Raw genomic sequence first — 13,601 nt, forward strand, 5'->3', positions numbered from 1 at the left:
GGCTCCCGGCCGGTAGAGCGGGTCCGGGCGGGAACGGCCCAGGGGCGGACCCGTGCTCGGAGCCCTCTCGCCCCCCGAGGGCGCCCGGCTTGGCCCCACGAGCGGCGCCTGCGGAGCCGGTGCCTCTGGGCCCCGTCGGGGCGGGAAGCTGCGCGCACGGCGGGGCTGCGCGGCCGCTGCCCTGCCTGGTGCCCCGCCCGGTGCCCCGCTGCCCAGTCCCCGCTGCCCGACACGCCCTCTGCGGTGCCCCCTGCCTGGCCTCGCTGCCTTTCCCGATGCCCCTGCCCGAGTCCGCTGCCCTCTGCTGCTCTGCCCGCCCCGGTGCCTGCTCCCGGCGCCCGTTGCCCTCCCGGCCCCCCCCTGCCCTCCCGCTGCTCTGCCCAGCTCTCCCTCCCCGGTCCCCGCTGCCTGGCCCGGTGCCCGATCCCGGCTGCCCGTCCCGGTCCCGCTGCCGGTGCCCGCTGCCCTCACCGGTGCCGCGCCGGTCCCGCCGCCCTGCCGGTGCCCTCCCGCCCATTCCGGGGCGCGGGCGGCCCTGCCGCCGTGTCCTGCAGGAACGAGCCACCTTAAGCGGTGCCGGGGGACGGCGGCGCTCGCCGGGCCGCGCCGGGAGGCAGCTTCCACCCGCGCCGGGGAGGCTGCTGCGCCCCGGCCGGCGCTCTCACTGACCTTCTCTTCCTGCCGCTCCATTTCTTTATTTTTTGTTATTCGTTTCTCCCCCTGCTCCAGGACCCGTTCCCGTTTCCAGCCGCCCCGGCCCCCATGGGGAGCACGCAGAGACCCCGGTGCCGTCGGGGAGAAGCGCCCTCGGGCCGCCGGCCTGGCGGGAGCGGGCTGCACCCCGCCTGATCCGCGCGGGGCGCGGGGCGGCCTCGGCCCCCGGGCAGCACCCGCAGGATGTACCCGCAGGGGCGGCACCCGGTGAGTGCCCGCGGCCGGCGTGCGGGGCGCTGCGGGGCGCGGCGGCGCGGGAGCCCGCGGCCGGGCCGGGACATCCGTCAGCAGCCGGCCGGGCGCCTTCTCCCCCCAGACTCCCCTCCAGTCCGGGCAGCCCTTCAAGTTCTCGATTTTGGAGATCTGCGACCGGATTAAGGAGGAATTTCAGTTCCTGCAGGCTCAGTATCACAGGTGGGTGGGCGGGCAGGGGACCCGGGCCTCGGAGGGAGGGAGGGAGTGGGGTCTGTAGGGTGAGGAAAGGGGGTAAGGGCAACGGCTCCTTGTCTGGTGTGGGGCTTGGTGCGGAGCGGAGGAGGTGTGGGGGCGGGAGGGGGCTAAGGGGTCCCGTGGGGCTCAGGCACAGCCATGGTGTCCAGAGAGAGGGAGGACATGGAGAAAGGAGGGTCCTGGCAAAGGAGGAGGACGAGGACCATATTAAGAAGTGCATTAGGTGCAGGAGAAGATGGGGAAAGGGGTCCTTGTGAAGGGGCGATTAATACAGGCAGGGAGAGCGGTCTAGAATGAGCGAGGCTGTGAACTGGGGTGCCAGATGCTGAGAGGGTCCTGAGGTTTGTTTCCTCCGGCCAAGCCGAGCGTAGGGAGGCGTGGAGGAGATGGCCGTGCCGTGGAGATGGAGGACTGGTGGGCAGAGATGGACCAGCCCTGAGGGCCACAGGGGCTGCATGGACAGCACATGGCACAGCCCCACAGGCCAGGTGCAGGTCCCTCCAGAGGCACCCAGGACGGTAGCAGCAGTCAGGGATGGACGTGCGACACCCTTGTGGTGCCATGCGACTTTGGGGCAGAGGTGGAAAGGGTGAGAGAAAGGTAGGAGAAAAGCCAAGTTTTCTAAGACCTGAGGTGTGGGTGGGCATGAGGGGGACAGGGCAAGAGATGTTGGTCTGTGAATGAAAACCATGGAACCTCTTTACAGCCTGAAACTGGAATGTGAGAAGCTGGTGAGTGAGAAGACTGAGATGCAGAGACATTATGTGATGGTGAGCTGCCCCCCATGCCCCTCCAAAGCATACTTGACCCCCAGCCCTCCCGGCAAGGTCCTGGGGCCAGAGCTCCTCTCCATCACTCACCCAGTTGAGAATCCACCACTAAGCAGATGCCTGGCCAAGGGGGTTGTCCTGGGGCTGGGGGCATGAGTTAGGAAAGAGTTAATCTTTATTCCTAGCAACGACTGTCTCTTCTGCTGATGTCTGCTGCTGTACTTGATGCTGTTTGAGCCCAGGAATCATGCCATAGTTTTTTTTTTCTTTTATTTTCCTTTTTCCCCCTTTTTCTGTTTGGTCTCTTAAAGGTCTCCTTCCTCCTCCTTGTATCTCTCCCAAGAGGGAATGTCTTGGAAGTGATACTCTGAGGCTGTTATTTTGGATGGGAGGAGAAATTCCCTTTAAAAAGAGCAGGGCAGGACCCCCTCTGCAGTGGCCAGTGTGGTCTTAATAGCCTACCGGCTACCACTAGCCTGTCCCAGGCTCCTGCAGGGCAGTTTTGGGCAAGAAGAGGAGCAACACTGCTGGCAGAAAGCTAGGAAGATGGGAGTTGGAAAATTGGAGTAACATTACTTCTCTGTCAGCATCTGACATTTCCAGCCCCGCTAAGGGAAGGGGGAAGCATAAATTATTACCCCCTCCTGACAGCAAACAGACTTAAACCTGGGCAACCCCATTCCCTGGGTGATGACAGGAGGGTATCAGCATTGCAGGACATATTCCCGTCACCTCGTCAGCTGGGATCCTCTCCCACATCTCACAGCTTCAGGGACTCCCAGAGGTGGGTTGTGCTGTCTGAGATGGGCTTTGCTGGAGGAATGAGGTCCTTTGGCCCCAGGGGCAGCTTTGCAGAACTTGCTGCCTCCTTCTCCCCTGTCCTCGGGGGAGGTGGGACAGAAGTCTGCTGCTAGAGTTGCAACTGGCTTCAGCTGGTGAAAGAGGTACCTTATGTCATCTTTTTCTCTGCATAGGCCTGACAACCCATGTAACTAGATGGGAAGCTGCATCAGGGAGTTGATCTGAGTTAAGAGCAGGAAGGGACAGGCCAGAATAGGACCCCCTGGCTGTAACAGGGCCGATTGCTCAGGCAAATCCTAACCAGGCTGCACTGTCATTTTCCTTTCAGTATTATGAAATGTCCTATGGGCTGAACATTGAAATGCACAAGCAGGTGAGTGAGCTGGGGTCTACGTCAGTGGCGGGGGAAGAGATTTGTGTTGGGACACTGTTGGAAAATGATTTCCTTTCTGTGTTCCTGCTACCAGCATGGGAGACGTAGCACAACTGTGGGTGAAGGACTGCCTTGAGCAGTAGTTGGAACATGGGGTACTGAGTTCTGTTAGATACCTTGGGCAGAACCTCCTCCCTGTGATCCTAAAGCACCTTAAGGTCTAGCCTTGCATCCTGCAGTCCCTGTGCGTGTACCTGCCAGCAGTGGTTCCCTGGGACCCCAGATGCAGGAGGGAGAGTGGAGGAAACAGCAGGAGCTGGAGCCCAGGGGCAAATGGATTGCCTTTCTTTTCTTTTTATTATTTTTTCTTCTTTTTATTGTTTTATCCCCTTTTCCTTTCCTGAAGCCAGAGGAGTGTTTTCACCCTTCCCCGGTTCCCCTTTTGTTCCAGCGTTAATTTGCTTTCCCTCTTCAGATTTATCAATCTAGTCATCACAGGCTCTCTGCCAGGGAAATTAGTTTGGACCAATGCCCGACAAAGTGGCAAGTCAACTGCCATATTCCTCCAGCTGGCTCAGCCCCTCTGAGTTTGCTCCTTTTGTTAACAGGGAGAGCTGCAGGGCCCTCCAGCATCTTCCTGCTGTCCCCATGCACTCTCAGCTTTGATGGGACTGGGATCCAGGGGTAGCCTGAGCCGCAGGGGACTCAGGCCCCCTCACACCACCACCACTTGTGGGGATGGATAGCTGAGTGCTTGGAGAGGGGCAGCCAGGGCCTGGCACGACTGGTCCTGTTCCCAGCTGCAGGGCACTGCAAGGCACCAGGACGGGATCTCCAACTCCTAGTCCTTGGTGCTGGCACGTGGGAGTTGCGGTGCACACAGCAGCAGGCTGGATTGGCAGGGGATGGGGTGTCTGGGGGCCAGGCATGGGCTGTGGTAAACATCCTCTTTGTTCTTTGCCAGCGTTGTGCATGGTTTGACCTCTGTGCAATGCTTTCAGAGACTGTAGAAACCCGAGATGAAAAAGCACCTCAGAGCAGCCAGTCCCTTTGCTGGCAAGTGCCGGGGTGGGGGGGGGGGGGACAACACACTTGCAGCCAGGGTGTTGGGTTCTCCCTGAGAGACACAGGATTGTTTTGGAACGGCCACAGCTGCAGCCCCTTCCCCTGGGAAGGGCTCCTGTCCCAGGGAGGGATCCAGCCAGGCTCGCTGGGTTACCTGTAGAGGAGTATAGGGTGCACCTGGCCTGTCTGTGTTTCCCTTGCTGCCATTTGCTGGGGATAGGGCAGGTAAATTGAGGTGCCCTGAGCCTCAGTGTTGCTTTCTGTAACCAGCAGTTGGAAGTACCTGGTTGGCCACAGTGTTTCTGAGGGGCAGGAAGTGGGAGCTCCTGATCTGGCTGGGGCTGGAGGAGACAGAACAGGTGTCATGAGGGGCTTCATGGGAAGGTCCAGAAGAGATTGGGGGTGGGGAGAGGAAGCTGAATTAATTTGTGTGGATTCCCCCCACACACATGCACATCCTTATTTTCCCCATGGCTTTCAGTTCAATGCTCGAGGAGAGGGAAAGTGGCACAAGCAGTGGTCCGCTGCCAGTGCTTGTAGCTCTGCTCTCCTTTCCTACCAGCCTGCCCGCTGGCTACAAGAGCAGCAGCCCACAAACACAAGATGGGTTTGGGCTAAGCAAAGCCAACTGGGCTGCAAAAGGACCGACAGCTCCGAGTCTGGCTTGGCCTGGATCCACAGAGGGATTTAGGAGTTAGATTCCCTCCTGTGTGCCCCAGGGAATCTGACAGTCTGGGAGGGTCCCAGAGCCCTGGGCAGAGTCCTTGCTTGGCAGGAGCTTAGGAAATCCCAGCAGGGATAGAGAGGCAACGTGAGGATTTACACTGAGGTGGATGCAGGGTGGAGAGCGCTTAACTCCCTGGAGCTCAGTGCATCTGCAGGATGTTTGGTTGTCTTCTTCCCTACTGGAGGGGGGGGAACAGGAACGGGGGAAGGGGGAATGGGGTTTAGAGCCCTTCCGCCCCACTGCGGTAGTGATATCTGCCTCCTCTTACAGGCAGAGATTGTCAAGAGACTGAGTGCCATCTGTGCCCAGATTATACCCTTCCTGACACAGGAGGTAAGAGGGGGCATGCGCCGGACTGCTTGGGCTTCTCCAGAGGCACTTGGGAAAGGGGAAACTGGAATCCAGCCTGAAGAAAGGGAGGTTCAGGGAGGGACTTGGACTTGGACTGGGGAGGGAGGGAAGGAGACACCAACCGCAAGCATGTGGGCCCTAGCACTGCTGGGTGCAGGGTCGGGGCCGTGTGAGATCTGCGGCTGCAAACCCTGCATGACCCCTGGGCTTTTCCTCCCAGCACCAGCAGCAGGTCCTGCAGGCGGTGGAGCGGGCCAAGCAGGTGACCATGGGAGAACTCAACAGCATCGTGGGGGTGAGTTGCCCCGCCAGGCCAGGGAGTGAGGCCTCTTCCCTACTCCACTGCAGATTTGGACTGTGCAGTGTAATGATGGGGGAAACCAAGGTCTTTGTACCCTGACAAGCCTAGGTGCTCTGCTGTGGTGATTAGGGTTTACCACTGTGCAACGAAGAAGGCAGACAGCCTCTGGGAGCTTCCCTGGCCCCAATTGCGCCAACTTGATCAGGGGAAAGCGATGGGCTGGGCTTGTCTGTCGTGTTTCAGGAGTTATATCCTGACTTGTGTAGGGGATGCTCTAGGTGCTGCATGGGGGAAAGGGCAAGGGATGGGACCAAAACGGTGCAGCTTGACAGCTCTGCTCCCCTCCTTGTCCTTCGTGTCATGTCTCATCCCATTGTGCTTTGCAATGCACTTCACACAGTCTGTTCTGGGGTGCGGGCATGGCTGGCGTGCGGCTGTCTCCTCCCACGATCCAGGATCATTTGCTCTTTCTCTTTCAGCAGCAGCAGCTTCAGCACCTCTCCCACCATGCACCCCCCATCCCGCTGACCCCCCACCCCTCCAGCATGCAGCCATCTAGCCTGACGGGGGTCGGCAGTACCTCAGGGCTCCTGGCCCTCTCAGGGGCACTCATGGCGCAGTCACAGCTCGCTGCCAAGGAAGATAGAGTGGTCCAGGATGGGGAGAATAGAGGTAAGGAGATGAAGTGCAGCTGGATTAATGCTTCGAAGGCTGGTTGGATCAGGGTCAGGCAGAAGTCCCAAAGGTGGCCAGGCAGCACTGGGAGGATCTTTCTCACATCTCTGCCCCTTTCCCAGGGCTCCTCAATGTGTGGCAGCTGTTTCCCAAGGCCAGAGGGGAGCAGCAGGTACAGCAAATGACAGATCCAGCTAATTAAATATCTGCAGCCCCGAGAGGTTGGCTCTATTTTTGAGCAAGGGAACAGCTGCCATGCAGTGATGATTCCAGAGAGCTTGTGGCAGCATGGGGAGTGGCTGTGTGCTCACCCCAAGTGCTGGGCAGTGGGGCTCTGGGTGTGCATGTGCTCATGGGCCTTCTGCCTCTCCAGGGTATTTCCAGCATTGGGGTCCACCTTACAGAGGCAGCTGGTAGGTGTGAGCTCCCCCTCTGCAGAGAAACCCTCTCAGTTTACACCGAGGTTCTCAGGCACTCATCTGATTCTGGAAGCTGAGATTTTAAGGGAAAACATCTTACTGTTGCAAGCCCCTGGTAGAAACTGTGGGAGACGCAGGTCTGTGACGAGGAATTTGGAAAGCTTTATTGCTTGTGCAGTGCCTTGTAGATAGCAATCATCCCTCATCCTTATGGGTACCTCCTCCTATCAGAATCATGAAGTGCTTTACAAACATCGTCAATAATTAATCATTGTTAAATCAGCTCTGTGAATGTTACTGGCAGGCTTGGGGAAAATTAATATCAACACCCAGCTTTGCTGGTGGCCTGTTGCTCTTGAAGCATTTTCTAAAGGAGCAGCCACTCTGAGCTCAGGTCACCTTCTACAGAGTGCAGGTGTCAGGTATTTTTGCTGATGAGCAAACTGAGGCGCAGACTCCAGACCTGCACTCCAAGGCCTGGACAGCAAGACAGGTCCTTGGACTAGAAACAGGCAGTAAAATGTAGTGGTCTTAGTGATCCTGCTGTGCAGGCTTCTCTGGGAAAGGTGCTGGCAGCTCACAAGGTCCCTGATGTGTGGTCTGGAAGTGCTACTGTAACAGGACACAAAGGTGTCCAAAGCAAAACTGGTCACTGGGTTGGGGGGAGACTGTTTCATTTTTTTTTAATGATCTAGTTTTGCTTGTAAGATCTAAAAGTGAAAATAATATCAGGGAATTGTCCACGTATGCACGCACGTCTGTTTGCACCCATGCACACAGGTGTGTGCAGTTTTAATTCTGTCGGTGTTTCTTTAAGGATGGCCTTCCCCCAGAGGAGAAAAACAAACTCCAGAAAAGGTCCAAGGCAGGCTGTGCTGTGCCTTCCTTAACCCTTCAAGACCAGGCAGCCTCTGCTGAATGCTTTCAGAATCAGCTTGCATCATGCATGGGCTAGAGCTCATCCTGGGCAGGGAAAAAGCAGTCTGGCCAGCATCCAGTCAGGGCAGAGGCCACACAGACACCCACAATGATTCTTTAAAACAAAAACAAACAAATAAAAAACAAACTAGTAAAATGCTACATGTGGTTTAGGTTAATCCTTGGTGCCCCCATAGTTAGCCAGAGCAGGTGTGGATCAAACTGAGCGAGCACTGAAGTGATAATTCCAGGCACCTGCCCCACTCCCCCCTTCCCCTGCTTTGTGCTGACTGGAGTCCTGCAGCAGCTGCACACATTAAGAGTCTGGCATCCCCTGATACCCTCCTGCCTCATTCCTGAACATCTGTCCTCCTGCCAGTGGAGACTAAGACCCATATATCCTCTCCAAATGCTGATGCGATCATTCGGAGTGAAAAGTCACTGGGGAGCAATGCAAGACCCCAACTGATAACCTGGTGGGTGGGTTTGTGAGCAAATGCCTGACACTCCTTCTCTGAGCTCAGGGAGATGAAGCTGTTTTTTTGTGTGCTGCATGTGAAAAATCCTTGATCAAAGGCTCTCTAAGCAGGGCTTTTTAGCATAGCTTCCTAGGGAAAAGGAATGGTTGTGATTCACCAGGCCTCAGCTAGCTGGTCTGCTTGTTGCTTCTTAATAACTTTGGAACCCATTGGCCAGTTCCAGCCAGGAGATTTCAAAGCTCTAATGAGTTTCTTGGTAGTAAATGGCAGGATAGGTTTCTCCATGCTTCCCAGAGAAAGACTAGCGTGCCCGCCTGTTATTAGATACCAGAGAATCCATGCTGCAGACTGACGAAGTGGGAAATCAGGCTCATTTTTCAGCCTAGGTTTCTCTATCTCCTCTGGTTTTATACTGCACTGTCCCTCCTTTTTTCTCTCCCCCCCCCCCCCCCACTCTGCAGTTTGAGCATAGCCATGGCATTAACAGCCTCTTCTTTTTCCCTTCCCTCTTCTTTGCCACCATGGATGTTCCCGGATGCTTTCTTGTCCTGCTGCCTGGACACCAGAGCACACCCCGAGCCAGGTAAGTCACACCAACAGGCCTGGCTCTGGCCAGGCCAGTGGTGGGAACAGGCTTTCTGGTAACATGGGTGGGTGGCATGGCTTTTCCTTCACAAAGTCCTGGGCTACTCTGGGAGCCTGCCAGCCCCCTTGAGTGTCACTTAGAGCATCTCCAGGGTACTTTAAGAGAGATTTTGCTAATGTGCATGGTCCTGCTTCCTTAACTCTTTCAGGTCTTGCAGGACATTTGCCCTAGATTTTCTAGTCCCCAGGCAGGAAAGTAGAGCTGGTTCAGAGTCCCCTGTGTTGGTGTCTGTTCCTGGAAAGACCTTTGTGTTGCTAGAGAGAATCTGGATCCTGGGGTGGCTGTGGCATGAAGGATTCAAGGGAAGAAATGGGCTGCACTTTATGGTGGCCTCATGCTCAGTGCCCGAGGGCTCGCAGTGAGGGGCTGGCACAGGGGCTGCGTGTTCTGGAGGCACTGCAGCCAGTTCCCTTTGTGAGCACTGGCGGTAGGATTTCCAGGAATGTTTTGTTTCCTGACCTTTGAAAGTAAACAGCCTGGAGATAGAGGAGCTGCTCTTCTCTTTTTGGTGGCAGCCTGAGAGGCCATGGTTCAGCACAAAGGGAGGGAGCAGCAGGGTCTGGGGTTCTCTTTCTGCATGGCACCGTGCCATTTCACGGGATTCCTCAGGGGAGGATCAGCTGGAGGTGGGGAGGCAGCTTTGCAGGCAGAACAGCTCCACATTGTTCTCTTGAGAGCTATATACCATGGTCCAGACACCCTGCTCCCATTCTGCTAAGGGCCTTCAGGTTACAGTGGTGCAGTGGCAGCTTCTGCTGCGTGGGCTCCTTTCTTCTTCCTCCTCAACTTGGTGCATGAGGACGTGAGACATCTCTCCCTACCACTGTCGGTCAGCTTTCCAGGCTATTTGCATTTGCACACAAGTTGATTAAGGCAGTTGGCTTCTAGGACTGGCCTTCCCCTGGGTGCTGAGTTTGCAAGGGCTCAGCATGCCAAGAAGGAAAGGGCAAACCATTGAGTTGCATGGGGATCAGATGGGGAGAGGGGCTGGGGTCTTAATCTCCTTCTGCCTCTGGAGACCTCAGGCTGAGGCTAGCTCTGCCCTCTCCAGAGGGCAACACATGGGTCCTCACTTGAGGCTGAACCTAGGCTTGGGTTTAGAGGAACCTAGCTGCAGTTTTGGAGGATGAGGAGGCAGCTAAGGGGAGTATACATGTGTTGAGGGATATAGGAGGAAATCCGAGCAGAAAAAACAAGACAAAGGGTTCTGCTCATCATAACCTCCCATCCCTTTGCTGTGTTGGCTCAGGTGGGCTGTGTGTGCATTGAGGAAGGTGCCAGGCAGGTTTGTAGCTGGAGGTGCTAGTTCCGCTTGACTCAGAGACTCTTTGCTGTTGCGAGTATCTAAAGGTCGAGCGCTGCTCCCGAAATAGCTAGCTCTGTCCTTCCTGAGAGTTTCTAGTTTAGCAAACAGTCTGAACAGGTCTCTTTACCTAAGCCCAGCAATGTCAGTTCCTCCCCAAGCATTGGCCCCTATTTTTACTGTACTCCTGCCTTGTCAGGAGTCCCAAAACAAGGCTTCAGTAAGCTGGAGCTATAGCTCAAGCTCAGGCCGGGGAAGGAAGGGTTAACTAGCCCTCCACTGGGGAGCAATTGGCATTGATCTTTATAAGCTTGCAATCAGATGGCAGAGAGAGAGAGAGAGAGAGAAATGATCACTCTGTTGCGTCTGAGACAGACCAGGCTGTCTTTTCCAAGGACCACCATAGGGATGGGACCACTCTTTTTTGCTCTATGGTTGTATGTGGCAAGGTTCCTGACTTTTCTGTAAATGACAGTGTTGGTGCTCTGAGATGGAGCATTTCCTTCCTGTTAGCATCAACAGCTCTGAAAAATAGTCCTTGGGAGGGCTAGGGAGCTGCACCCTGGAAACTGCAGCAGCCCCCAAAACCCTGGGTGTTTTGGAAAGCAAGACCAGTTTTAGAGGTGAGCCCCAGAACACAGCAGGCAGATTCTTCTCTCAGAAAACCCAGCATCGATCTGATGTTCCTCTGGTTTGTAAGCTGGTGCCATGGGACCAGGCCCCTAAGCACGTGCTGATCTGCATTAAAGAGAGCAGGAGTGTGTGGGCGGGCTGGTCTGTGGGCAGGAACCACTTGATTGTATTATCATCTGAGGAAGCAGCCAAGGAGGGGGGAGGGAAGGGATTTAAGACACCCCCATGGCTTTCCACACAATCTGGCTCAGTGGGAAGTGGGCTGGAACACACTGGGGGGGAGGGTGAGGAAGGGGGAAGAGGCATTCATCTCTGCTCTGCCCCCATCCTACTTTCTCCAAGCCCCACTGACTCCTGCAGCAGCAGGGTTAAGGCAAAGTAAACATTCAGGCTCCAGTGGGGATTTTCCACTCCCGCTATGCCTTATTATCTCCCAAAGGGGCAGATCTGCTCTCCAGTCCAGGGGTTGGGGAGGCTGCATTGTTCAGCTCTCGGTTTCATGTAGCCCTGTGTGCTAACAGCTCGGTCGGGGCATGGCTGCGATGCCTTATCCTCTCCCCTGTCCCGCTCAAACATCCCTTCCTCGCAGAGCAGTTCACAGCAGGGCTTATCTGCCAGTTGGGGCTGTTGCCCTGTCATCCACTCCTTTGCTCCGGTGAAGATGGGAAGCGGGTGGCCCTGCCTGGCTCCCAGCAGGGTGTGTGGCTTTATTTTCTCCCTCTTCCCTTTGCCAGCCAGCCTTACCTGCCAGGGAGGTGCTTTGCCATGGCTGAGGCAGTGCTGGGCTGATGGACTGCCCATGCTCCCTCTGTCCAGGGGGGTGGGGATTGGGTCCTGGCTGACTTCCAGTGGGGGAAGGTGGTGGAAAAGGGTGAGGGCAACTGCCTTCACAGATGTTCTGGGGCAGGCCTGGGAAAAGGAGGTGACCTTCCCAAGTCTCTGAGCACCTTATAAATACGAACGAAGCTGAACCTCACTGCCCACAGTAGGAGACTCTCCATCTATGATTAGGGCAGCTGACCCACAGAGATGTCCATCCTCCTTCCCTCTTCCCTACTCCATCAGGGCTAAATGAACTTGGGCTAAATGAACTTGGGCTGGAACTCAGGAGTCTGAAGACACCTGCACCAGCCTTGCTTAAACCAATGGACTAAAGCCATCTCTGCCCCCAGTTAAATGCACATCTTAAAAGACTTTTAGCCAAGGGTTCACAGGAGGCCAATAAGGGGATGTCAGAGGTGTCCACCCAGAGGAGGAGAGTAATACCTCCCTCCTTTAGCTCTGGCGTCTCTTCAGCCAGGGGAAGGGGACCTCTGCCACCCAAAGCAGCTGTGGCCTACGTTGTACAAATAGCTGGCTGGATTCTAGATGCTGGCTGGCATCAGGAGGACTCTTCTAGAGAGGAGACGTGGTTGGCACTGCTTTGCGGCCCGTCTGCTCTCCTCTCCAGCTCATTCACCTTCCTCTTCCCCCTCTGGCTCAGAGTGTTTCTGCTTCCCCTTCGGAGAGCCTGCAGGATGAGGAGCAGATGGGCAGCACAGGGTTGAAGCGGAAACGGGAAGAAAAGGACTTGCCTGGGCATTATGTGAGTCCAGCTGCAGAGCATGGCCGTGGGAGATGGGAAGGGTCATGGAGGTGGCGGGGGAATTTCTCTGTCTGTCCCTTCCTGGGAGTGAAGAAGCAGAAGTGGAGAACATCCCCATATGGTTGCCTTGCAGACCGTACTACCGTGTGAGCTGGAGCAGCTTCTCTGGGGTAGCTGGAGCACAATCGGGCCAAACACCCCAGCTCAGCTTAGAGATGGCATGGCTGTGCACAAGGAAAGACCCAGCAGTTTCAAGGGCCAGAGAGGGAAAGGGCAGTAACTCAGCAAAAGTAAATGAACAAAATGAAGGGCCCCCCACACCTGAAGAGACCCCTCAGGACAGAGGGTTGGAATCACTGCTTGCATGATGTGGTGTTTGTCTCCAAGATCCAATGTGTGGTGGGAGAATGGGGGTCTCTGTGCTGGCTGGTGGGGGCCAAGAAGCAGCATGCAGCATTGGTTCCAGCCTCTCCCACTCTTAACTGAGCCTTCATGGGTTTCTCTTTCTTGCAGGACAGTGATGGGGACAAGAGTGACTACAACCTTGTGGTGGATGAGGTGAGCCCAGAGCCTTATGGGCACACTTAAGCCTTGCAGAATATCAAGTTCAAGCTGCAGTCAGCAGGTTTAGGATTCTGGTTCCTGAGTTTGGGGCTCAGCAGGTTTCTGGTCACTGCTATGGGGCAGGAGTGCCTGGTGAGGATATGTGTCAGCCCAAAGCAGTGCTCTGGGCTGAAAATTGTGCCAGCCAGGGCTCAACTTTGCCTTGACTCTGTTTGGCAATCCCATTTCAGCCCTTCTCCTGCAGCATCCCATATGGGGAGGCTGATAAGCTGCAATGAAAGCCGAGGGAGGTGGGTTTGCTGCTGGCACCACGTGCACATGGAGGTTGCAGGAGCAAGCAGGTGAAGAGGTAGCAGCACCCCACCTTGTCCTGCCCCTGCCAGTCCCCATCCTGGGCAGTCACCTACAGTGCCTTCTCTAAAAGAAACCTTTGCTTTAAAACACACTGAACCCATGACTGTGTCTAGACTGCAGTGGGTACACTGACTTTAAGTCCCTTGCAAGTAAACTTTAAGGCCTTCTGGTGCAGCCTTCCTCAGCCACCAAGGCAGATACAACATCACTTTATCCCAGTCCAGTTATTTTTGGCAGAGATGATGTTTTTGGGGACATCCCCTTTTTCCTCTAGAAGACTAGGGGAAGGGAAAACACATATGCCATTTTCTCCTCCTGCCACTTTCCCAAGAAAATATAAGCCCTGAAAGGCACATCAGCTGGCATTTCTGCGGAAAATGGCACTTATAAAAACTGCTCATTGGTGTAATTACAGTGATAAAAATCACAGACCTAATTGAATGGTTATGGGAGTGCAAGAGCTGATGGGTGGC

The 13,601-nt window shown here is 55.6% G+C and overlaps 2 protein-coding genes across 5 annotated transcripts in view; one reads left to right on the forward strand and one right to left on the reverse strand.

Annotated features, from left to right (window-relative positions):
* Nucleotides 1-13,601, forward strand: part of TLE2 (TLE family member 2, transcriptional corepressor) — a 20,200-nt gene continuing 6,599 nt past the window's right edge. For 3 of the 4 annotated variants that reach the window (XR_009960896.1, XR_009960897.1, XM_062596538.1), the window contains exons 1-10: nucleotides 1-921; nucleotides 1,031-1,128; nucleotides 1,871-1,934; nucleotides 3,064-3,108; nucleotides 5,171-5,233; nucleotides 5,472-5,546; nucleotides 6,032-6,224; nucleotides 8,610-8,626; nucleotides 12,109-12,210; nucleotides 12,724-12,768. Coding sequence is in view for 2 of the 4 variants with exons in the window: in XM_062596538.1 (XP_062452522.1) it covers nucleotides 898-921; nucleotides 1,031-1,128; nucleotides 1,871-1,934; nucleotides 3,064-3,108; nucleotides 5,171-5,233; nucleotides 5,472-5,546; nucleotides 6,032-6,224; nucleotides 8,610-8,626; nucleotides 12,109-12,210; nucleotides 12,724-12,768 (726 nt within the window). In the remaining 2 variants the exon portion in view is untranslated. The remainder of the gene's footprint in view (nucleotides 922-1,030; nucleotides 1,129-1,870; nucleotides 1,935-3,063; nucleotides 3,109-5,170; nucleotides 5,234-5,471; nucleotides 5,547-6,031; nucleotides 6,225-8,609; nucleotides 8,627-12,108; nucleotides 12,211-12,723; nucleotides 12,769-13,601) is intronic. The other variant, XM_062596540.1, reaches the window with a different exon arrangement.
* Nucleotides 7,546-13,601, reverse strand: part of LOC134151721 (transducin-like enhancer protein 1) — a 27,087-nt gene continuing 21,031 nt past the window's right edge. Inside the window, exon 16 of the mRNA XM_062596537.1 lies at nucleotides 7,546-7,679. Coding sequence (XP_062452521.1) covers nucleotides 7,598-7,679 — 82 coding nt within the window. The 3' untranslated portion in view covers nucleotides 7,546-7,597. The remainder of the gene's footprint in view (nucleotides 7,680-13,601) is intronic.

The sequence above is a fragment of the Rhea pennata genome, chromosome 27 (assembly GCF_028389875.1).
Source record: "Rhea pennata isolate bPtePen1 chromosome 27, bPtePen1.pri, whole genome shotgun sequence".
Lineage (NCBI taxonomy): Eukaryota > Metazoa > Chordata > Aves > Rheiformes > Rheidae > Rhea > Rhea pennata.